Source organism: Fusarium subglutinans (assembly GCF_013396075.1).
Source record: "Fusarium subglutinans strain NRRL 66333 chromosome Unknown NRRL66333_c0000270, whole genome shotgun sequence".
NCBI classification, from domain to species: Eukaryota; Fungi; Ascomycota; class Sordariomycetes; order Hypocreales; family Nectriaceae; genus Fusarium; species Fusarium subglutinans.
Window position 1 is genome coordinate 1 of NW_023502333.1, and position 23,319 is coordinate 23,319.

A 23,319-nucleotide genomic window follows, 5' to 3' on the forward strand; every position below is an offset into this window, starting at 1 on the left:
AGCTATAATAAGTATTTTAAAGCTAGTTACTATTTAAAGTTATTAATAATAATAATTACTATTTAGTACTTTATTTATTACCTTATAAATTATTAAACTAATACTAATAATTAGATATATAAGTAAAGGGATTTCTTAAGGTAAAAGCCCTTTAACTATTTATAATAGTATTTTAAAGTCTTAATAGCTTTACTTTTACTAATAAAAGTAAGTAATTACCTTAAGTTATTATCTTTATTTTAATAACTTTATAATAAGTAAGGAAAAGTAATAACTAGAAAAGGCTTAAATATAAAGATAATAAGGTTTAGGGTATAAGATAGGTTATATACTAATTTTCTATAGTAGGAAGTCTTTTTTTAAAAGGAGATATATAACTTATATAAATCCTAACTCTGGACCTTAGATAATTTAGATGTCACAAGCTCCATAAGATCGTCTGTAGGATGGATACCTGCATGGACCTATGTAATGGTCCAAAACGGCCAAATATGGCTCTGGGCCTCAAAACATTTACAATTGATTGGGAAATCAAGGATGAATGTTAGAACGCATAGAAAGAGAAAGTCATGACTACGGTACAAGTATGGTAAGGTATATAAAAGAACACCAATCCGCGACTTTCGCTTCTCGAGAGTATCATAAAATCCAAGAGCCCATCCCTAACCATACTCTGCGAAAGCATATATATGCCGCCTAGCCCATATCAAGGAAAAAATAAAGCCGCCTTGTACAAGCCTCCGTTGTTCAACTCCTGCACGCCCCTTGCTGGCATTTCATATATTCTTGTGTGTTACTCTTTTTGTTGCATACCATTATTATGCAGCAGCTCCTCCTGTCTTTTCTGTGGCGCTCTCCTTCTCCAGAAGATTACCAAGATGCTGCAGGTCGTCTCGAGCTTTCGGATCACGCTCCAGAACCCTCCTTACGACTTCCCATTCCTTGCGGGCCATCTGGTACGCTTGAGGCAAGATGAACTGCACGGTTGGGGATGCTATCCACTGTCCCAGGAGCTCGTGTGCCATGGCCACACCTGCCTGCTGAGCCTGGTGCCTTTGTGCTTCTGACATCTGTGCTGGCGCAGCTGCAGGTGCCGGTGTTTGGGCTTGTGCTGGCACTGATGGCCGAGCATACGGTGGCAAGGGAATTGGCACCGGGGTTCTAGACTGCAATTGACCTGGTGATGATTGCTGAGGGAAGCTTCCTTGAAGCCCTCCCTGAGGGGCCTGGGGGGTCGCGGGAGAGAATGCCGGGCCCGCGGACGCTGTCGAGTTACTTCTCTGAGCATGCACTGCAGGCACTGGAGTTCCCAGGGCTTTGGTGTCTTGTTGATTGGCAGTCCCATCCTTCAGGTGTTTGAGCTGGTCAGGTTCATTGTGATAAACAAACACCGCAAGCAACATTGGTTCCGTCCGGACCTTGGGAATCTTATTATCGACCAGGTTGAGCATAAACTCGGGATAGTTGTCTTCCCCTGCAGGAACTGGTACCAGATATGTATCTCGTACATTGCCGATTGTCTTATCTCCAATTACGCCATACCGCTTCTTGCTGATGAAGTAGTTAAGAAGATTGTGAAACTCAGTATCAGAACAGGGCGAGACCGGTGAAACTGAAACGACAATGACATCAGTGCTGCTGCTGTAACGAAGACTACATAAGTACTCGATAGCATTTTGTTCGGGGATTCGTCCAGCCACTGTCATCCTCTTGGGGATCAACTTAGACCACGGCCCAACTGAAGCAAAGTTGGCACCACCGACATATTTGGCTGTGGCTGGGAAGTCAGCAATCGAGCTCATAGCAAGAGAGCCCTGCCAGATGACATCAGGGTCCTGAGTCTCCTCTGTGGGCGAATAGGGGGGTGACTCGTTCTCATCTTGGAGCATGCGATCTATATCGGGATCCACACCCGGGCCATTGGCTCCAGTTACCAGAGCCGAAGGCCGCCTGTTCTGAGTTGTAGTGGGAGACTTGACGCTGGAGAACACTTCGTTGATGTCGAATTCAGGATGACTTGGCGATCGCTGCTTATCGTCCTGCTGCTGTGGGTGTGAAGCCAGGTCCGCCTTGTCGCCTCCTGTAGGTTCCTTCTTAACGGCCTGAGGCTCTGGTCGACGAGGGGGTCCTGGTGGGAGGGGCACAGCAGAGTCGTTGACAAATGTTTCGTCGTCAACGACCTCTTCGCCCTTATGTGTTCGTCGAACGCGAGGTCCCGTCTCAGAAGTATAAAGAATAGATTGTTTCTCGGCCTTGGCTTTCATCTCGGCTGTCTGCTTCTTCATTTCCGACGAGGCAAGTTGCTCTGATGTCATAGTAGCCAAAGCTGCGGGAGACAGAGTCCTATGGACAAGTCCATGACACAACTCTGGATTGTTCTTCAGGTTGAAGCTTAGTGACTTGATTTGCTGGTTATATTCTTTCTGGCCTTTGGTCACAGGGTGAGAATCATAGACAGCGCGCTCAATCTGAAGCGAGAAAGTCTCGGCCATAGATTCAACTGTGTTGCCCTCTTCCAGGTCCAGTTCGCCCTGCTTCTGCATCAATGTCAAAACATGACTGATGGACTTGCTCATGGCTTTAGCTGGGCCAGTTCGAGGACCGGGCAGATCTGATATCGACTTGGCGAGGTCATCGGGTGGTGTATAGGAGACAGGAACAGGAGTTGCACCGTTCTCTGATATGCGACGAACCTTGGCAGACTACACATTGTATTAGTATAAGCATTTTGGGGAAGGGGAGTATGTAAATCGCACCTTGCCATCGGCGTCATGGGACTCTTCGCGGGCCTTTCGCTTCCCCGTTTTTGTTTCTTTCTTATCTTTGGTTGCGTCCGGAACAGGCACAGGAGAGGACTTGGCTTTGGCCTTGTCTTCCTCCTTGGTCTCGCTGTGACGTTTGCCTTTGCCTTTTCGTCCGCCACGCTTCTTCTTCTTGGATTCCTCCTCATGCGCTTTGCGCCGAGCTTCCCAAGGTTTCTCTCCTTTAGCTATGCCATCGAGGAGCTCCTTGTGATCGTCCGGTCTACATTCCTCGCACCAGTAATGTTCAGGGATCTCATCATCGAACGAGCTTACCCCAACACAGACGTTGTGCTGCCATGCGCCGCAGGTTTCGCAAGCGATCCAGGCTTCACCGGAATCTTCATCTTGTTCGGTAGCGCCGCATACACAGCGGATCACTTCGTCTTCCTCCTCTTCCTCTTGTCCTTGCTGCTGTTCCTGTTCCTGTTCTTGTTCCTGCTCTTTAGCTTTCTTGGTCTTCTTAGTCTGTCGCTTTTTGGGCACGGTTGCAGGTTCAAGCTCGTCGAATGATTTCGTATGCTGGCCTTTAGTGGCGCGTACCGATCGTCGAGGTTCCGCTTCGCCTGAGATGTTGTTGTTAGTTGGTGCTGAAGAATGCGTGGTGTCGCGGTGTCGGTCGCGCTTTGGGGGTGCTGTGTCTTGAACGAGCTGGGGTTGCTTCGGGGACTTTGCGAGTCTTTGTCGCTTACCGGACATGATTAAGAACGTGCTAATGGCTGTGATGTGGTGTTTTGGATGAAGCGACGCGTGCCGATGTTGAGCGGCGTTTGGTGGCGTGGCAGGTGTTGGGAGGGATTTCTACTGTTGCAACGAAGCGCAGGTTGGCGTGCGCCCTTAGAGAGGCATTGAGGTAATTACGTGGGAAATGATTGAGAGTCACGACTATGTCAAGGACAGATTCAGGTTCCTCCCAGCTGATCCACGCGCAGATGCTTGTCTTCAAATCTCTAACCGTGTTGGCGCAAAAATGTGCCCTCACTAGCACAGGTACTCAGGTGGAATGTGGCCTGCGCCTGAAGAATAAGAATATGTTTCGCTGTAATCCGAAAGTGGTGAATGCGATAAATGTGGCAGTGCCTTGAAGCGACCTCAAGAACAGCGTGAGAGGTGCGCGACGAATTTGCGATAGTGGAGATCCAGTATCAGTAGAATGCGATAGGTCGCGTGCCGTGGTTAAAATGGCGCGCGCACTTGAGATTCAATGTTCAGGAGAGTGTCTTAAGATGCCCCGTGAAATAAACTCAAGCAGCTGTAGTCTCTCAGAGGTGGTTGGGGAGGATGGTGCTGGATGAAATGATGATGTAGAAGAGAAGAGTTGCGAACCCGAAACTGGAGGGGAAGGGAGCTATTGCGGAGGTAGAAAAACTAGGTGAGGTACCTTAGGTAGTAGCTTTCACCCGGTCGCCCATGCCCTGCAACTGAATTGTGGTGGCAGGTGGCAGGAACTAACCAGGTCAGGAACCCACGCTTGTGACAATGCGATTGCTTTGCGTGACAATGGAGAGCAAGTGTTCGATGCCTGATTGTGGCAATATGTTTGCCTGATTCAACAAGCCATTACTTTCTACCTTACCGTATTTTCCAGTGACTGTATGGAAACAATAAGACATAGGATTAGTCATGAGGCAGATCAGCCTTGCAGTTTAGGGTCCAAGTCGATTGGCTAGACTTTACCCCCCATTATACAACCTGAGGCAACACTCTTCAGCCTTGGTGTCAAGCAGCTCACCAGCAGAAAGCTAACGCGGCGCGGCGGCCTAGAGCTCCGTTACAGGTAACGACGTAAACGCATCCACAGCCTCAAACACCATCAGCCAGACTGTCACCATCACAACGGCTCTCTGTTACTTTCGACCTGGTTTTTAGTTGTTCCAGAGAGGCTAATCTTACTCTTTATCTCTCTTATCACGTAATCACAACGAATCCATCATGTCTCGCCGTTACGATTCCCGAGTACGTTGGCCCTTGAAGTTCCAGTACCTCGAAGCTCTCCCACCAAGCTAACCGGCTCCCATAGACAACCATCTTCTCACCAGAGGGCCGTCTGTACCAGGTCGAATATGCCCTAGAAGCCATCTCACACGCAGGTACAGCCATTGGCATTCTGGCAAAGGATGGTATCGTCTTAGCCGCCGAGCGAAAGGTCACCTCGAAGCTGTTGGAGCAAGACACCTCCGCCGAGAAGCTCTACATCTTGAATGAGTGCGCAAACCCTCTATTGCCTACCTCGCTAGGTCGAAGGTTCTTTATTAACAATATTTTTGTTTAGCAACATGATTTGCGCCGTCGCTGGCATGACCGCCGATGCCAACATCCTTATCAACTACGCCCGACAAGCCGCTCAGCGATATCTCCTCACTTATAACGAAGACATTCCTTGCGAACAGCTTGTGCGTCGACTTTGCGATCTTAAGCAGGGATACACCCAACACGGTGGTCTACGACCCTTCGGTGTGTCTTTCATCTACGCTGGGTGGGATCCTCGTAGACAATTCCAGCTCTATCTCAGCAACCCCTCTGGCAACTACGGTGGCTGGAAGGCTACAAGTGCGGGTGCCAACAACGCAAGCGCACAGAGTCTCCTCAAGCAGGATTACAAGGAAGACTGCACTCTAGAGGAGGCTTGCGGCATGGCGGTCAAGGTTCTCAGCAAGACAATGGATTCTACCAAGCTGAGCAGCGAGAAGAGTGCGTTGTGTCTATGAATATCTACCAGAACTCCTGCTAACATCGCTTCTAGTTGAATTCGCGACAGTAGGACAGACCGAGGACGGCAAGATCTACCACCGCCTGTGGAGCGCTGACGAGATTACGGCGTTGTTGAAGGAGCATGACCTGGCGAAGAACGAGGAGACGGAGGAAAAATAAGCAACAAGGCTATAGATTCTTGATAGATGGGGAGAGGAATGCGGGGCCACTCTTATCTGCCCCTGTACAATAATATCATGAAATGACCACAAAACGAGACTTATCCAACGCCTGGCTCAACCAAGTCTAAAAGTGTTGTCGAACACATGATGCTTCGGTGAAAGAGTAATGCAATGCAGGCTAAGCCGGAGCATCTCGGACAAGCATGCAAACTATTCCTAGTCCCCAATATCAGCGTCGCGAACCTCTCAAGTTTTCCATCTCGAATCCTACATCTGTCCCTCTTGCTGCCTCCTCATCATCCGTGATTCGCTGCCATCCCGGCTGAGTATCAACTCCTGGTCGTGGATAAGGCTCGTCGCATTTCGTGCTTGAGAGGCGAGGAAAGTGCCGTCTGTAGCTCCAATACGCAATGCTCATGCCCAGAGCTGAGCCTACGCAGACATCGTAGACGTCGTGGCGATAATCCTCGCATCTCGATATAGCGACTAGACCAGCGCCGATGAGTGGCAGTAGGCAGACCAACGCGCGGCTTAGATCACGACCGCCAGCCGAGTAACGGAACACATGGAGTTGGCCGGCGAGGAAGAGGCTGAGAAAACCAAGGCCAGCGAATGAGAAGGATGAGTGGCCAGAAGGGAATGATCGCCAGCCCTCTTGCAGTATATGACCATCTTCTGCCGTGCAGACATCGATGGTAACAAGGGTGTTAGCCTTTGTGCCAATTGCGGGCTTGCAACGGTCTAGCAGATCAGGACGAGGCCTGCCAACAGCGTTCTTGATGATGTCAGTGATGAAGGATGTGAGTACAATAGAGATAAGGAACGAGAGATAAGTGACTTCATGCTTGGCTGCTGACGACCTTGCGATTATGTTGTAAGCGATTAAAACTCCCAGCGGTGTGAATAGGGCGTATACGAAGTTCATAACTGGTAGTCTTTGTTAAGTCCAGTCACGGAGAGGTTGATGTTTGAGACGTACAGACAGGGACACGCTCATGGACCGCAAAGGGATACGAGATCTGCAAGTCGTTTATGAAGAACATGCGATGAAATGGGTTGACGAAGAGGACCGTCTGTGAACCTGTCAACCACTGTTCTGAGGTCCCATTGACGATACAGTACAGACCAAGATCCAGCCTGTTAAGAGGAACAGGAAGCCGACATAATCAGGCGCGTGAGTTGTCTGTTATATGTCATGAGTACAACACCAAATACCGGTTTTCTAAATCACTATACCTTCCAATATCTCCTCAAAAATGAGACTGGTCCGCCGGAGGAGCCATAGCTATGAGCTGGAGCCATGATTGATGACGATGGTGGAAATCAGGTTTGACGGGCGGAGGGGTCGGAACATAGGCAGGTAGACAGACTGCAGTGTCGCAACAATTGGAAAATGCAGTTTTTCTGTATCGTCAAATGAGAGGGCGTTTATCTTTGTTGCCGAGTCATGTTAAAGAGACGCGGCTCTCAAGTTCGGTACTGTTGAGAAAACGTAACGGGTTCTTGCTGAGGTTGGACATGTTGCCAAATGCGGGAATGAGCGCCCCCTGATATTCCGCTGGTTTTCTGGGGCTATATCAATGAGAAAATGCAGATGATAAGTCATTGATATACACCGACAATTTACTGCCAACGTTCATTATTAGTCCTCGGGAGACCAAAAGTCAGGACTAAGTGGTGATAATGAATTATCAAACTTTTCAAATTGAAAACTGGCATGATCATCATTGTTTCCTGCTCATTTCACGACATATCCTCAACTCTGTAGCAGTTTAGAAGCAGAAACGACGTTGATGAGTATCACAGACCAATACCCATCCACTCTTATATCCAATACAATAATTCTAAGCAAAATTTCAAACAGGAATTTCCATTTTTAACTTGGAAGTGAAGACGTCGAGATGAGTATTTTAGATGCGGCTGCTCAGCTATAGGGTAGGCAAGGTCAAATCACTGTCCACTCTTTCTTAGGCCCAAGCTCTTATGGATTTCTTCTGTGACGGTTGGTGATCAGGAAACTTTGTTGCTTTCCCTCTACCATAACAACTTTTCAACGAGACAACTCCTACCGATGAAATATCGACAATCGGAAATCTAGTAACTCTGCCTGCGCGAACATATTGCTTATGAAGCACTATCTCAGGAATAGCTTCTGAATGTACAACCTGATGTCATAGTTTGCGACGCGACGAAGCGAGATGCTCAAATCGACACACACACCATCGGCTGCCGCTTTGGCACCGCTCCCGCCAGGATGGAGCGAGCATACCGCACCGACTGGACATACATACTATTACAACGCTGAAACAAAAGAATCGACATACAAACGTCCAGGAGCCCAGCCGCCTCCACAGCCAGCGCAACCACCAGCTCCCGCATATCCTGGTTATGGCTCAATACCATACCTAGCCGATCCCAACGTTGCTAATGCTTATATGGCGCAACTCAATCAAGATAATAATGGGCCAAGGTATAATAATAGTTCACTAGGTGGGCATGGAGGAGGTCGTGGAGGCTTTGAAGGTCGACCCCGTCCACAGCCTGTTGACAAGCCGAGGAGAAAGGAGCCGATCCCAGGTTGTGAACCATGGATTCTCGTATACACTAAGTACTCGAGGCGCTTCGTATACAACCCTGTCAAGAATGCCAGCTACTGGCGCATACCGGAGAAGTTGATGCCAGCCATTTTGGAGCTTGACAAGGCCCGGTTACGGCAGAAAGCAACAGGAGAGAACCAAGGAAAGGAGCATAAACAAGATGACAAGCAACAAGAGCAAGTAATACCGCAAAGGAAGGAGGCCCCAGTGCCAGGACTGGACGACGATAGCGAATATGAAGAGGTCGAGGTGACGGATGACGAAGGGGAAGGTGACGGCGATGGAGAACATCCCTCCAAACGGCAACGAACTGCAGATCCTGATGCAGACGAAGACCTTCCAATGGAATTCACAGAAGCTGATTTTGCAGCTCAATTACAGGCCATGGGGGACGATTACGGCCTTGAACCAGGCGACTACGACGACGGAAACGCTGAAGAATGGCCTGAAGGTGCCGAGGGAGTGCCTCTATCCGTAGACGATGCGAAATACCTGTTCAAGGACCTCTTGAACGACTTCAACATCAACCCATACAGTCCATGGGAAAAACTCTTGGAGGAAGGCAAAATCATCGACGACTTGCGATATACAGCACTCAGCACCACGAAAGCACGCCGGGATTGCTGGGACGAGTGGACGCGCGAGAAGATCGCGGAGTTGAAGGAGCAACGAGCCAGGCAGGAAAAGCGGGATCCTCGTATTGCTTACATGGCATTCCTGCAAGAAAAGGCGACGCCGAAGCTGTACTGGCCCGAGTTCAAGAGAAAATACAAGAAAGAGGACGTCATGAAAGATCACAAGATCACCGACAAGGATCGCGAGAAGGCATATCGAGAACACATTGGTCGCCTCAAAATGCCCCAGTCCAAACTCAAGTCCGATCTTACTGCTCTGCTCAAGGCCCAGCCGATGCACTTACTAAACAACAAGTCGCTATCTACCGGCTTACCCGACCCGGTTCTCACCGACATTCGCTTCATATCCCTCGAGCCCAAGATCCGCGATCCTCTGATCGAGGCTTACGTGAGCAATCTGCCTCCCCCACCAGAGGACCTAGATGCAGCTAAGGACGACGAGGAGCAGCGAAAGCAGCGTGAGTCACGCGAGAAGCGCGAGAAGGCACTGGAGGAGAGGAACCGTGTGGTGGAGGAACAGAAGAAGAAGCGCGATCGAGAGGTGGCGGCTAGTAAAGCCCGATTGAGAGATGAAGAAAGGGAGTTGGAGATGGCCATGAAGGTAGGAAAGCAAGGATTGCAGAGCCAGTTGGCTAGCATGAAGGTTGCAGAAAAGGAACCATGATATTGAGGGAAAACAGATCTTGTATCTGCGTACGCATCTATCTAGTAATCTAATTCTATCGACCGACCAACCAACTGTGATGGGCTAGTGTCTATATAGACGATCACAGCCCATACATGAAAGTGAACTTCTTGTCTGCGTATCGGCGGTCGTTGAGTCTCTCACTCTCAATCTCCTCTGGTGACATGGTGTTCAATATCGCCTGCTTGCGTTTGTTGACCGCTGCAAGCATGAATCGATAAGACAAATATCCGATCAAGGCAATGGCAAGGAAACCCAGCGTGACGTAAAATGGAAATCTGTAATGAGGCTTGTATCGCTGTCGGTACAACTGCGCCCCGATCACGCCTCCGAGGTTACCGAAACCATTGACGCCAAGCACAAGAGCTCGCTTGCCAGGCTCAGGCGTGTTGCCACTGAGCCATGCCATCGTGAGAGGAGCCGAAATGTATACGCCAGATAGGAGCACACAAAGTGAAACGTACTGCCCGGTGCTCGAGGAGATTGTAACGGTAAGGATCAGGCCAATGATACCAATGACCAAGCCGCCCAAGATGTGATATCCCCGTTCCTTGAAGTGATCCGAACTTAGAGCAAAGGCGTAGAGGCCGAGAGCACCACACACGAAGGGCGGAACTGTCATCTAGATCGCTCGCAGTCAGTCAAGCCCATTTGAGGCGAGGAGGAAGTAAAACACACCAGGTTGGCAAGGATAGACTCGTAACCCAGCCCCTGAACAACGAGGGGCAGGAAAACCGAGAATGCACCGCTGGGGACACTTGCGCAAATGTTGAGCAGAAGCACAGTCCACAGCTTCCAGTCTTTCATCGTTTCCACGAAATCTCTCTTGCTCAAGCGATTCTCTTCGATACCATCTTCGCTGTACTCATGCTGTACGAACTCGGCGTTGTCTTGTTTCATACGTTCGACAGCAAACTCTCGTTCATCTGGACGAAGAAACCAAGCAGAGCCAGGGCCTTTAGGTAGCCACAGCCAAGCAATGATAGAAAAGAAGCATGTCAGTGCTCCCTCGATAAGGAAGAGATATTGCCAGTTCTTGAGGCCACCACCACGCAGATGGAAAATGCCGTATGCTTGAAGGAGTCAGTAATTTGCTTGAAGAATTGTTACAACCAGAACTCACAGATTGAGCCTGAGAAGGCTCCAGCGATGGCATACTGTCCGTAGAATAGAGCGAGTCTAACACAAAAGTCGTAGCGAGGATAGAAGAATGACAAATACGCAACGGCCGTGGGGTAGAAGCCCGCTTCAAAGGCGCCAATGAGCAAACGTGTGGCGATGAGTGCCCCTAGAGTAAGGTCAGAAGAGGGTTGACTAGATGTGGGAGTGAACGAAAGGGCTACATACCACGTCCTTTAATAAAAGCCTGACCAATTGTCACTGCACCCCAGCCAAACTGCATAATGTGTCAGTAAGAATTCCGTTCCTAGCCGTGGCACTGTCTAATTACCATCAAAAAGGGGATCCAATGCTTAGCACCAATATAACGGCCAGCTGCGGCAGAAACGGGCTGCAAGACAACAAAAGTGACGAAAAATAGAGAGACTGCTTCATTCAAATCATCAGGCTTAGCCCCTATGTCTGTGGTAAAACCTGATAACAAGCTGTCAGCAACCGATCAAGCACGTACACAGGGCGGGGAGCTAGACGATGTTGTTTACCTTGGGTTTCAGCATTACCAACATTGCCACGATCTAGACCATTGAACAAATATAGGAGTGAAAGAAGCGGAAGCAACGCAAAATCGAGCTTCTGATTGAGGGTCCGACTTCTCTCTTTGTTCTGCTCGGCTGAGTAGGCAGTGGTACGGCTCGATGGAGTCTTGCTCGACTTGCTCGACTGGAGGGCTTCCCGATCGGACATGGCTGCTTCTGATTCAGTTGTAGATGTAAATTGTTTGTTTTTCTCCTGAAAAAGGAAGAGACAGGCAAATTCCTTGTGTTATACTGTAGATATTACGAGCAGTGCATTGGCGTCGTTGCTGGGTTCATATAGGCATACGTTTGGCAGGCAACTCTCGCTTGCACAGGTCTCCCAAACATGTACACCTGGAGGCTCTTGATGATATCTCCGCATATGTTCATAAGGTCCAGGGTTTAATTGGGGGTCGGACCAATGATCCGGCTTCCAGCTGTTGTCCCAAGAATCTGGTAAGCGTGATCCATGCGTAGGCCCGATCCGGACGTCATTCTGTTTGTCACGGTCGTATATAAATCAAGGTTTGCTGTTGGCCTATCATGAAGTAAGAATCTGACAGCAGACCAGACGCTCGGGATTGAGGCTGACAGGAAGTGCCTCGAATAGGCAGATGCTCAGCGCCACTACTGTAACCTCAATCAGGGTTGCCTGAGCGTTGGGACACAAACTGACCGCATCTTTAGCCCACGAAAAGCACGTTAAACGTGGTGGATGGCTGTATTGGGGTCGAAAAGTAGCGGGAATTGAGCTAACGAGGCCCATCTTGACTCATTACCTAGGAGCGGGTACTCATAGAACGAATTGATAAGTGCCTCCACAATTATGTGCAAACCAGGGAAGGAATTCCAAGTTTGCCGCGATGAGCAAATCATGTTGCTGATGATCAAGTTCGTTAAGTCGTGGGCTGTGTCGTTAGGGCTGTAAGGCTGACATATACCCCAGAATCCAGGATCCTTCGCGCTGCTTACTTAGAACGTATTGTTCCACACTTGGCGTTCTGTCGATACGCCTTGGTTGCAACAAGGGCTTATGGGTGGCTTGAATGAACATTCCGGAATAACGCCTCGAGCAAAGGGGGTTACAATATTGTCAAGTCGAACGTTGGTCCCTCTGGTGAGCTGAAGTGGAGTTTCCAATGTCTGAACAGGCACTCGAAGTGAGTGGCAAGATGCGAATCCACCATCCCCATTGATGGCGATTGAGAAACCTCTCCAATAACAGATACGCCGGGCAGGAGAGCTTGCATGAGGAATCAAAGCCTCCAACGGGGAAGGCGATGTAAGACAACCCCCACAGCTATACCGATTCAGTCATATTTCGATATTGTGAACCCGAGCCTCCGTCAGACGTTCCAAGGCACCAAGATGCCATGTGCTATTGCTATTGGTTGGGTCGTGAAACAGGTAATGTAACTCTCCAGATTGTCGGGGTTAAGGACCATGCTACAGATCGTCTCACTCGGATTTTGGCATCAGAGATTGGTAAAATATTGGTCAGCCTTCTTCTCAACTTCCTGGGCATAGTTCGATATTCCCACACGACCGGTGACGCCGTCCTCAGTGATGTAGTGATCGATCAAATCGGGTGACACCCACTCGAAGTACACGTTTTTGACAGTGACCAGAGAGTGGGGAACCTCCCTCCCAGCTGAGCTGAGGTTTCCCCAAGCTTGGATAACCTCGCATGAATCGTTTTCCTCCTCACCTGGCGGTGCAAAAGGGAGTACCTTCTCTTTCTCCGACAAAACGACAATCTTGGCTTTTAGAGACACGTACTTGGCTGTCAGAATAGCAGGCAGAGAGCCGACTTTGTTGCTAACCGCAGCTGTTTTGTCGATCAGGTCCGCTCCGATGAGCACAATATCTATGTCCTTCGCTGCGATGCCAACGCTTGCATCAGTGTGGATTATCAAGCGGGTCTTGGCCATGGACTTGTTGGCACATGAAGCAATTGACTGTGCCATCTTGACGCCTTCGAAGAGTGGTCGGGATTCGAGCACATGAACCTCCACCGGTCGCGAAGTATTTCCCATAACGTGAGTGATGGCCGAGGTGATAGTTGAGCTAGAGGAGAGGGTAAGGATCTTGAGTGGTCCGCCTCCCAACAGATGCTGCTCTATGAAAGTCTGGAACATTGCGCCAGTTCTTGAAGTGGTATTCTGTCTGTCGCGGGCGTAATCCTCCAAGGCTCTGACGATATTATCGATCGAGCTCTTATCTAGTGGGCCGCGGGGTGGGATTCCGTCTTGAACTATGTCCAAAGCTGATAGAACAACATTCAAGATAGACGCGCCCATACTTTCTCGCCCGTTCTTCCACAGGTGCCATCCCGCAAACCTGATATTGTCCCACCACTGAACTTGATCAGTGAAACCGACTTTCTTGATAACATCGATATAGGTATCGAGAGCCTTAGTAGCTAGCTGGCGTGCTCCGCTTTCGTGATCTTCCTGCAGAACGACCAAGCCCCGGCTAAGCGTGTTGCCTGCCTCTTGGCCCAAGTCAACGTTTAACCATAACCTTCTAAGACTCTCTAGGATGCGCGGGACACCTTCAAAGTCATCTGAGTCGTTGATTGCCTCTGGATCGAACCATTCGTACCCCTCATGCTCCCAGTCAATTTTGATGCCAGCCTCACCGCGGCCACCGTCACTCTCGGATTTGAGAAGGAAACCGAAAGGGTTGACGGTCCACTCTCTCCCAATAGACTCATCAGCGAACGAGAATGGCTTGCCTTTCCGAAAAAGGCATAAAGATTCATGCGTAAGAGTTGTCTCCTCAGCAAGTTCCCTCCAGGCTGTGGCAAGAGGGTCCGCGTCAGTGTCATCTACACTTCCAGAAATGCCTGCATATTTGTGCCTTGGTATGTAAGCACGGGTTCACTGATAAGGTAATACACTTTGCTTACTGATATGTGTTTACGTGACCGCTCCGGCGGAAGAGAGCGACCTGGGGTTTCTTAGCTTCACCGTCAGCGGGGAGTCGGAAGATGAAGCCTGTCGCGACGTCTCTGTGCTTGAGAGGTGCCATTCGTGACGAAAGACCGCAGATCTTGGACGGTCAAAGATGACAACGCGAGATCAAGTGCATGCCGTGTGTCGTTTGGGAAGCGAAAAGATGAGGCTTTGGGATGCCGACTAGGATTTTCGTGGGTGAGACAATTGGTACCTTACGCATGGAAACCCAATAGAATGAAGGAAGGAAGATTGCGAATACCTTACCACATGCTTCATCACATGACTGTCACACGTCACTCCTCAATTACATCAATACAGAAGCGACAATCATGAATTAAGTTACCAGGAATATCCTTGTCTCTCTTATTTCCATGTTTGAATCCGATCATGTTCGTGGGGAATCCCAATCTGAACCACGCTTGGGCCAATAGTTCGTTCACCATTTGACCATTAGAGGACATTTAATTGTCCATTATCAACAGCTAAATCATCGTAACTGCATATCATACATTCAAATACCCCTCGAACAGTCTCTCAAATATCCACTAGAATTAAACCTCAAAAGCATCAACTTTTGTTCTGTAAATAAAAACTCAATGTCAGTCGCCAACTTTTGTTGCTCACGGGCGCCCAACTCCAACTCAAATCAGATACCCATTATTAGATTGCCAATCGACATCAATCCATGAAACCAGCTCATTATATAATATGTGGCCTTGATCAACAAGGATAGGCTGCTGAAGTGCCTCTGATGCCAGCTTATCTGACCATTGCTGTCCCATGTCAACATGTGTTCGATTTGCGATCGGATCGTATGTGGTCGTAGTCTGTGTCATGTTGACGGAACGTGTTGCAGTGCTCATGTCGACAGGGATAGGAAGACGCTGTACAAGAACGCGAAGATCCCGAAGTACCGTAGCACAGTCCCGACCGTAGTTGCTGCCAACTCGGCTCTCATCCTCGAACCTCCCAATCACAAAGTCGAGGTCAAGCGACCGAGCCTTTTCACTCCGAGAAGACGGGCACAGATCCTCTACCAGCTGCTGTAACATCAGGACTATGGCAGCGTTGAAAATGAAGTGAAGACCAGCTTGAAGCAGCTTTCGAGGATGGTTGACAAGTAGGATCTGTCGAGCGAGCTGAATATTGTGTTCTGCCGATGTTATACATCGCTTCAGTAGAGGGAGTTGTGGGTGTGAACTCAAGGAACATTGCCGCGAGACCAGCTTTTCTGCAAATGATTTCTTGACCAAGGCGAAGAAAACGGGGCGGATAGTCAAGATTATCAACTAAAGGACATGTTAGCCTAACCCCCAAAAATGGAAAATGGAGAAATTACCTGGTTGTAGTGCATGTGCAGCAAGCAAGTGGCTGGGTCATCGCTCAGGCCGTTGCTTGCGAGTTGCACCGTAGGTGGGAGTTTCAGACACCACTCGTCGAGCATACTGATCTCCCCTTCGAGGCTTCTCACAGGTCTTGCGGCGTCTTCTGACGGGGAAATGCGATACGTGTTGCACACGATATGGCATGATATCCGTGAAAGCTCGACATGAGCTTTGAGACCATCTGCTGGAGGCATAGACCTATCGAATGGAGTCAGCCAGAGCGAAGGAGCATAGATGGGGGGAACCTACGGAGCATCGCAAGGGAGGGGTAATCGAATTGCGTCGTCCATGATGGTTGGGGGTCTCCCCATGAGGCAGCTTAAATAGCGATCCAATACATACAGTGTCCAGAACACGCGTTTGCCACTCTCGTCAAGCCAGCCCCTATGTGCGCCGTGCATGATGCTGATATGCATAGCGTTGCTCACGCAGATATATGCGGCATCACGGCGGTTCATCTCTATCAGGTAGAACCCCATCAGTGTCAGCACCGATACTTCGTTGGGCGTAAAGCGTGTAATGTCAAGCGGGTTCCCTAGGAGCATACGGGCCCGGCTGAAGTAGTTCTCACTGAGATGAGGGTCTATAGAGATATCCTGGGGCGGCATGATCATAGCTTGAGATACCACAGCAAATGCTGTCTGATAGAAAGCCAAATGACGGCACTTGGCCAGACGCAAGTTTGCTGAGTCTCGTTCCATGGAGGGGATTGTCGGTGGTGAAGAGAGATCCCCCCACCAGTAGATTCCTCCGCTTGGCCATTGGCAGTTACCGTCTTGGATGAAATAACGAAGCTCGGATAACATCGAGTCCATCTCTGGGGGTGTAGGAAACCATGTCGGATCAACGTCTCGATCATGCAAAGGTCGCGAGTCGTAGGTCTGGTAACGACCAAGACTTGATAAAAACGCACTTCCATCAGAACCTGGACGCAGATTTTGATATGCAAGAGGCAGAACTGTAGTCATGAATTCCTTCAAGTAGTCGAGGAAAGTTGCGCCACTGGTCTCACCCAAGAAACGAGCATAGCCGTCAGGGTCATGCAACAGGCGACCCTCGGTTGAGACCAAGTTCTCTTCGTCATCCTGCCGGTTTTGAGGCGTCGCCCCGGGATGTGATAGCTGGATAGAATGTGTTCGAGATAGTCCATAGCTGGGTTCCTGTATTCGAGTATCTGATAGCTGAGCTTGAAGATGAAGATGGGGCGGTTGTTGTTGGAATTGTCGATGTATACTGGGATACTGGAGCTGAGGAAGCTCAGGAGGCACTCGCCCGATATGCGCTGTTGCATCTATCGTTGGCGTTGTCTGTGCCGCTAGACTAACGGCCGATGATCCAATGTCATGGCTAGAGGCGGTCCGACCAAGCAAATCCGAAAGTTCTTGGCGACTTGCAGAATCCGGGATGGCGTTTGATACGGCTGCTGGAACAGTGTCTCGAAGAGCCCGCTCATAGAGAACGGCCTTGTGTTTCAAATCCTCGAGCTCTGAGCGCGTGATGCTCACCTTCTCAACAGGCTGAGGATATATGCAGTCGCGTGAAGAGGATTGACATTGGCGACACGGGTGCTCACCAGAGCATCTGACTCTTCTCACATTGCAAGCATTGCACCTTTTCAGCAAGACATGTGTTAGATAAGACGTGAGCTGTTTTATGATGATATGATTGATAAGTCAGTGACTTGAGGGGGACCTCAGTCAAGCTTGACATCTGCCGAAACGCAGGAATAATTGAGCATAATTGAAGTGAAATTGAAGTATCGATAGATGGTACATAAAAGAAGATCGATACAAACAGGCCCATCGCAGGATATATCGATTGATTGAATAGTAGCTACAGTAGTGTGGTACTGTAGACGGGTAGACACATGGGAAACTAATCAACTTACGCTGTAGCGACACGCTTGCGATGCTCGGGAGCAACCTTGTGCCGGCGGGGATTGACAGGAAGCCGTCGCGGATTATGGGCGGCAGAGGCAGAAACAGAAACAGAGAGGGAAGCCCGAGGTCGAGCCGATCGTGGTCCAGGTGCATTCGTAGTTGCAGTTGGGCCAGAGTCGTCGGCGGGCTGCTTCATGGCTTAGTCGTTGGTGAGTTTCCGTTTCCAAGAGGAGAACACTCGTCGTTTACTCTCAGAGACTGAGAACCAGTCAGCCCCTGCCTGGTAGAACCTACCAAGAGTGAGTGCTGCTACCAGTGCTAGGTTAGTACTGTATGTACAGTACCACTTTAGGGGCCGCCGCTCAGAAAAGATGGCATTGGATGTCGATGTCCCCCACCCGAAAGGATTCTCAGTTTCTCACAATGTGCAACCGTTGGTGCGGAAATTTGGGAGGGAAGCCGGAATCAGTCAATCAATTATGGAGAGTTCATATCGCCAAAAATATCACCTAGACCTGGATCGCCTCGCTTGCGGCACGGTTCGTTGAACCCTGCAGACTATTTATTTCGACTGAGCGTTCCGCTCCGCTCTACTCTGGCCTGCCTACGGCACTGGCCCGAGCAACAAGGCCTGCACAGACTCGACTCTGATTTTAACTTCTCTTCATGGCTTTTCTCTCCAAAGAAGAACACTCTCAGACCTCTCGGTTGGTATGCCCGTTGTGTGTGTGTGTGTGTGTGTGTGTGTGTGTGTGTGTGTGTGTGTGTGTGTGTGTGTGTGTGTGTGTGTGTGTGTGTGTGTGTGTGTGTGTGTGTGTGTGTGTGTGTGTGTGTGTGTGTGTGTGTGTGTGTGTGTGTGTGTGTGTGTGTGTGTGTGTGTGTGTGTGTGTGTGTGTGTGTGTGTGTGTGTGTGTGTGTGTGTGTGTGTGTGTGTGTGTGTGTGTGTGTGTGTGTGTGTGTGTGTGTGTGTGTGTGTGTGTGTGTGTGTGTGTGTGTGTGTGTGTGTGTGTGTGTGTGTGTGTGTGTGTGTGTGTGTGTGTGTGTGTGTGTGTGTGTGTGTGTGTGTGTGTGTGTGTGTGTGTGTGTGTGTGTGTGTGTGTGTGTGTGTGTGTGTGTGTGTGTGTGTGTGTGTGTGTGTGTGTGTGTGTGTGTGTGTGTGTGTGTGTGTGTGTGTGTGTGTGTGTGTGTGTGTGTGTGTGTGTGTGTGTGTGTGTGTGTGTGTGTGTGTGTGTGTGTGTGTGTGTGTGTGTGTGTATTATCAATGCGCATGCTGACACATGGTTGATCTCTCTGTCTCTGTTTGAACAACTCCAACGCTAAGCCGAGGTAGTACTCCTTTTAACCTGCATGGAATAAGACGGAACAAAGTCGCTTCGACAAGGGCTTGCAACCTTGTCAGCTTCATCTCGAGACTCGACCGTTGATTGCTTACAAAAGCAAAACTCTTTACCTCCTGCACAAAACTCAACAGGGGAACTCGTTGATGAGTGTCGGTATGTAGCAGTGATGTTGTTGGGCTCTGTCCTTGACACATTGCTACCACCCATGCTTAGGCCTCTTTATGCGTGCCGAAAAAGAAGAAGAGAAAAAAAAAAAGACGACAACCCTTGTCGTAAAAGATCTTGGCATATATTCTTTGCATTTTTTTTACGTTGCTAGTCTGTCTTGCATCTGTGGGCAGCTAACTATACGATGTCGTAGACCAGAAAGGAAGAGAATCTGCTCTTCAGCAAGTGGGTGTGTAGCCAAATGCTGGGATGGCCGGCCCGCCTCTGCATGGCATCTCGACAGCGTGAAGCTTTTACTGCGGTCTTTCCGAGATATGAAAGAATGACTCAACACCAGCGAGTCAATTTGTCAGTCTCGAGTGAAAGCATGGGGGGCCTCGCTATCGGAGCAAATTGTAAGAGGCCCGTTCAAGCACAAGCATGTCATGCGCTTCCATACAGTCCTCACAGCTCTGCCTAAAAGATGATATTGCTGGCCGGGCGATTCCCATCGTCATTGCCAATTGCAGAGGCGCACTCCGTTTGGTGTAACGGAGATACTACGTTTAACGGTCAATAACAACACTTGGTGCAGTGCTGGCCAAGAGCTATGAAGTCATCCCGAGTACTGAATCTTACAGCAGCTAGCCCACTAGGGAGCAACATTGGAAATCAGAAACACAAAACGGGCAGTCGGTAGACTGGCGTTCGTGAACTTGGTGACTTGCAGTGTGATGCCGACTTATATCGGGTCGTGCTAAGCCCTTCATATTAGGCGCAGTACCCGAGAAGCGGCCCGAAACAGTGCGTTGAAAATGTGGCAACTGGAATAAGCTTAAGGAGACATGTCAAAAATGGAGAGTTGCGACCTCATATCAAGAATAGCCTCGATACTGAGATGTGACAATGGTTGCATGGCACACAGAGAATGGAAATTGGAGATTGTAAATAGGTACTTTTTCAATGCCGTGGTGCGACTATAACAAAATCTACAGAACACCAAAAGGAATAACTGAAATCCAACTTTTGTCTCCTAATTCGCAGTACGTACTGTAAACGATAATGACGATAACTAATAGCAAATACCAAAGGATATAGTAAATAAAAAATGACTTAAGCGGCAAGACTGCTATTTTCAGTCCAGTCAGCTATTTTCGCTGCCCTTGCAACCCCATTACAAACGTAGGTATCCATTCATTCGTGCTGTCATAACATTTATTGCTTGAAAATAGATTGAACAATCTCGCCTGAGCGAGTGCCCAGGACAGAGAGGAGGGTGTCACTCAGCTAGAGACAATGTTAGTGACTATCGATCGAATAAACATGACCAATTCACGGTAGATCACTTACCCCGTGAGTACCCTCGCAGCAGCCCTGCAGCCAGACGCCAGAGTCGTCGGCAACAGTGCCAGGAGAGAACTTGACTCGGTAATCCCTCCCGACGGCCAGTTTGCGCTCGCCATCTTGTGTCTCGACGTTCCAGCCGTTGACGCCCTTGGGGGACTCGTTACGTCCTGATACAGTCTTGGGGAGAATTGTCCATGCGTCCTTGAGCATGTCGACGTGAGCGCTTCGCTTGTAACCGGTGGCAGCAACGATCAGATCAACTTCAAAAGTCTCCTGGTCGACGAAGCCATCGAGAGGACCATCGTTCACGCGCTGGACCTTGATCTCGAGAGCGTCGCCCTTGGTGTCGACGCTGGCAATCTCACGGCCAGCGAGAATTCTGTGGGGCCACTGTGTCTCATCGTCGCTGATCTCACGCTTCTGGTCGTACATCTTCTCGAAGAGGTGCTCAATGAGCTCCAGGCGAACAACACCGTAGTTGGTGGCGCGAGCCTCGGTCAAAAGAGTCTCACGAGCCTTAACAGATCGTGGCCACAAGTTGTCAATGTACTCGGGGTTGAAGATGGAGTTGACGCTGTACGTGATCGTCAGCAGGGGTTCCTATAATGGTCGACTGTGTACAACTTACAATGGAGAGTCATCACTCGGGCGTAGGAACTCCTGACGCATGATGAGGTAGGTTTTAGAGTTGGGGTACAGGTTCTGGACGTTGTTGAAGATCTCGGCGGCGCTCTGGCCAGCACCGATAACAGCAACGCGGTAAGGAGCGTTCTGCTTGGCTAGGATCTGAGGGGCGTAGTTGGCGAATTGAGAAGAGTGCAGGACACGAGGGTGTTTAGCAGGGAGGCTCTTGGGGAGCGAAGGCTGGCCACCAGCAGCAACGAGAACGTGACGGCTGCGGAAAGATTGGACCTGACCAGTCTTGCCGTTGCGAGCCTGAACGGTAAAAGTCTTGACGGCACCGGCCACTTTGCTCTCGGGGGAGATAGAGAGAACCTCGTTGTTGTAGCTCACAACGTGGTCAAACCAAGAAGAGCACCAGCGAAGGTAGTCCTCGTATTCAGTACGGGCAGGGAGGAAAGTGCTCAAGTTGGTAAAGTCAACGAGACGACCCTGGCGGTGGAGGTAGTTAAGGAAAGTAAACTCAGATCGGGGGTTGCGAAGAGTGGCCAGATCCTTGATGAAGGAGATTTGCATCTTGGCTCCTGGGAGCAGCATACCGGCGTGCCAAGCGAACTTGGCCTGCTTCTCCAGGAAAAGAACTTTGGGAGCTGCGCCATCAGGGCGAAGCTTCTTGCCCTCGGCGATGGCATCGTGAATAGCGACGGCTACAGCCAAAGATGCGGGGCCGAAACCAGCGCAGATGAGGTCAAACTCAGAATCTGCGGGAGCGGACTCGAGATAAGGAGATCTCTCCTTGTGAACTCGGGGCCCATGGCGGGCAGCAGGGGCAGCTCCGTTTCCGTTGCTGCTACCGTTGCCGTTGACATGGCCGTTGTGGCCGTTAGTAATGCCGTTGGTGCCATTTGTGCCGTTGTGACCGTTGGTGGTTCCGTTGGAGACTGGGGCCTCGGAGCCGTTGAATGAAACCTCGCTGTGGGGTGACATGATGACTGATTGCTGTTGAAGAGGGGTATATGTCTAAAATTATAATAGAATCTTGAATGCGGGCTAAATTTTATAGCACAAACTTTGTGTCTATAAGATTTGGCGTATTCAAAGTCGTGACGTGTGAGAAACCGGGAAGAGGTCCACCAAGTGAATGGGAGACTGTGAGGAATAAGTCCGGTTTGCAGCAGCTCTCATTCCTTCCTGAGAATCAGGTATTACCCAATCTGGTCAATATGGTGCACAGATTGGAGAATTGATGCAGATGAGCTTCATATAATGGATAAAAGGTTGAATGAGGCTTCCAATGTCCGGATTGTCGTAGAGGCAAAAGTGACACTATCAGGGTCTAGCTCTGATGAAGAGATAGGTTAAAGAGCTTTAGGTAGTACCACCGAGGCTTGGGAGAAGCTTCGTCAATGAAGATAGAAAGAATAGAAGAACGGAGTAGTTCCGAGAGACGGGGGAGATATGGCATTTTGTAGTTCAGACGGGGATGGGATCTACAAGCTATTTCCTCGGTCCCATATTGCGTGCCATATTCTTATTCGGAGTCAAACTAAGCTACAGACCCTCAAAAGAAGCAAGCAAGAAAGTACAGTAGAGTACATACAAGCTCACGGCGAAGCTATAGTCGAGCGAGGTACACTGCATTACACGACGAGACGCCTGCTGGCGCTGGACTCACCTCATTAGGTACTTACAGGGAGGAGGCGGATACGAGTACATGGAGAACCTCCATGGCTAATACAACCTCGTCAAGCTCGTACGTACATACTTGGGGAGGTACATTTGCGATGGAGCCATGATACATAAAAACCATCCATGATGGAGACACTACTATACTGAGCCGGGAAGAACACAACTAGCTAGCTCACTGGAGACTGGGCTTTGGCTCCCAGTGCCGGTCATCCTGGGCTGGGCTGGGCTGGGCCGAGCACGGCGGCCAAGCCAAGGCGTGGAACCGCGGTTGCCAAGCAAGCAAGCAAGCAAAAAGCATAGCGAGCGGCAGAATGGAAGCCGGGTCAGGCCAGAAATTCAACAGAACGTGAATGAGAATGGTGACGGAATCCATTGCTGTTAACGTCAGTCAACGTGACTCTGGTTAGTAGGTAGTGAATGAGACCAGGACTAAGCCCAAGCCTAGGCCCTGTAGAGGGTGGGATCGGGAAATGGTGGGGGGTGGGCTGAATGCCCTGCTGCAGAGAAAACACCAACCTTTTCGAGCTTTAGCTTGGAGGGGTCCTGTAAGCCATTTTGGGCTTCAAATTTTTGAAATGTTTTCGTGACTGTTTCAGTTTCTATGTTGAAGCTTCGCCTGTGTTGGACCTCGTGAAGTGGGAGAGCGAGCATAGCACTCATATTCC

The 23,319-nt window shown here is 49.6% G+C and overlaps 8 protein-coding genes across 8 annotated transcripts; 2 read left to right on the forward strand and 6 right to left on the reverse strand.

Moving 5' to 3' along the window:
• Nucleotides 1-818: 818 nt before the first annotated feature.
• FSUBG_12471 (CTI6 Cyc8-Tup1 interacting) lies at nucleotides 819-3,500 on the reverse strand (the record flags this gene model as incomplete). Its single annotated transcript, XM_036677263.1, has 2 exons — nucleotides 819-2,702; nucleotides 2,757-3,500. The coding sequence occupies 2 exons, from the start codon at nucleotides 3,498-3,500 to the stop codon at nucleotides 819-821; spliced, it is 2,628 nt and encodes an 875-aa protein (XP_036532044.1).
• Nucleotides 3,501-4,733: 1,233 nt separating this feature from the next.
• Nucleotides 4,734-5,672, forward strand: FSUBG_12472 (proteasome subunit alpha type-4; the record flags this gene model as incomplete). The annotated part of the gene is made up of 4 exons (XM_036677264.1): nucleotides 4,734-4,757; nucleotides 4,822-5,006; nucleotides 5,074-5,492; nucleotides 5,545-5,672. 4 exons carry the CDS (start codon nucleotides 4,734-4,736, stop codon nucleotides 5,670-5,672), a joined length of 756 nt encoding a protein of 251 aa, XP_036532045.1.
• Nucleotides 5,673-5,903: 231 nt separating this feature from the next.
• On the reverse strand, nucleotides 5,904-6,976 carry FSUBG_12473 (DPP1-diacylglycerol pyrophosphate phosphatase; the record flags this gene model as incomplete). Its single annotated transcript, XM_036677265.1, has 4 exons — nucleotides 5,904-6,601; nucleotides 6,654-6,747; nucleotides 6,801-6,857; nucleotides 6,911-6,976. 4 exons carry the CDS (start codon nucleotides 6,974-6,976, stop codon nucleotides 5,904-5,906), a joined length of 915 nt encoding a protein of 304 aa, XP_036532046.1.
• Nucleotides 6,977-7,872: 896 nt separating this feature from the next.
• Nucleotides 7,873-9,570, forward strand: FSUBG_12474 (U1 snRNP; the record flags this gene model as incomplete). The annotated part of the gene is made up of 1 exon (XM_036677266.1): nucleotides 7,873-9,570. The coding sequence occupies one exon, from the start codon at nucleotides 7,873-7,875 to the stop codon at nucleotides 9,568-9,570; it is 1,698 nt and encodes a 565-aa protein (XP_036532047.1).
• A 103-nt stretch (nucleotides 9,571-9,673) lies between these two features.
• Nucleotides 9,674-11,454, reverse strand: FSUBG_12475 (nicotinamide mononucleotide permease; the record flags this gene model as incomplete). Its single annotated transcript, XM_036677267.1, has 6 exons — nucleotides 9,674-10,213; nucleotides 10,270-10,664; nucleotides 10,715-10,879; nucleotides 10,939-10,987; nucleotides 11,042-11,184; nucleotides 11,253-11,454. The coding sequence occupies 6 exons, from the start codon at nucleotides 11,452-11,454 to the stop codon at nucleotides 9,674-9,676; spliced, it is 1,494 nt and encodes a 497-aa protein (XP_036532048.1).
• Nucleotides 11,455-12,760: 1,306 nt separating this feature from the next.
• FSUBG_12476 (translation initiation factor eIF-2B subunit family) lies at nucleotides 12,761-14,318 on the reverse strand (the record flags this gene model as incomplete). Its single annotated transcript, XM_036677268.1, has 2 exons — nucleotides 12,761-14,147; nucleotides 14,197-14,318. 2 exons carry the CDS (start codon nucleotides 14,316-14,318, stop codon nucleotides 12,761-12,763), a joined length of 1,509 nt encoding a protein of 502 aa, XP_036532049.1.
• A 568-nt stretch (nucleotides 14,319-14,886) lies between these two features.
• Nucleotides 14,887-17,706, reverse strand: FSUBG_12477 (transcriptional regulatory; the record flags this gene model as incomplete). Its single annotated transcript, XM_036677269.1, has 4 exons — nucleotides 14,887-15,534; nucleotides 15,585-15,828; nucleotides 15,880-17,211; nucleotides 17,519-17,706. 4 exons carry the CDS (start codon nucleotides 17,704-17,706, stop codon nucleotides 14,887-14,889), a joined length of 2,412 nt encoding a protein of 803 aa, XP_036532050.1.
• Nucleotides 17,707-20,212: 2,506 nt separating this feature from the next.
• Nucleotides 20,213-21,952, reverse strand: FSUBG_12478 (ornithine N5-oxygenase; the record flags this gene model as incomplete). Its single annotated transcript, XM_036677270.1, has 3 exons — nucleotides 20,213-20,284; nucleotides 20,348-20,918; nucleotides 20,973-21,952. 3 exons carry the CDS (start codon nucleotides 21,950-21,952, stop codon nucleotides 20,213-20,215), a joined length of 1,623 nt encoding a protein of 540 aa, XP_036532051.1.
• Between the last annotated feature and the right edge of the window lie 1,367 nt (nucleotides 21,953-23,319).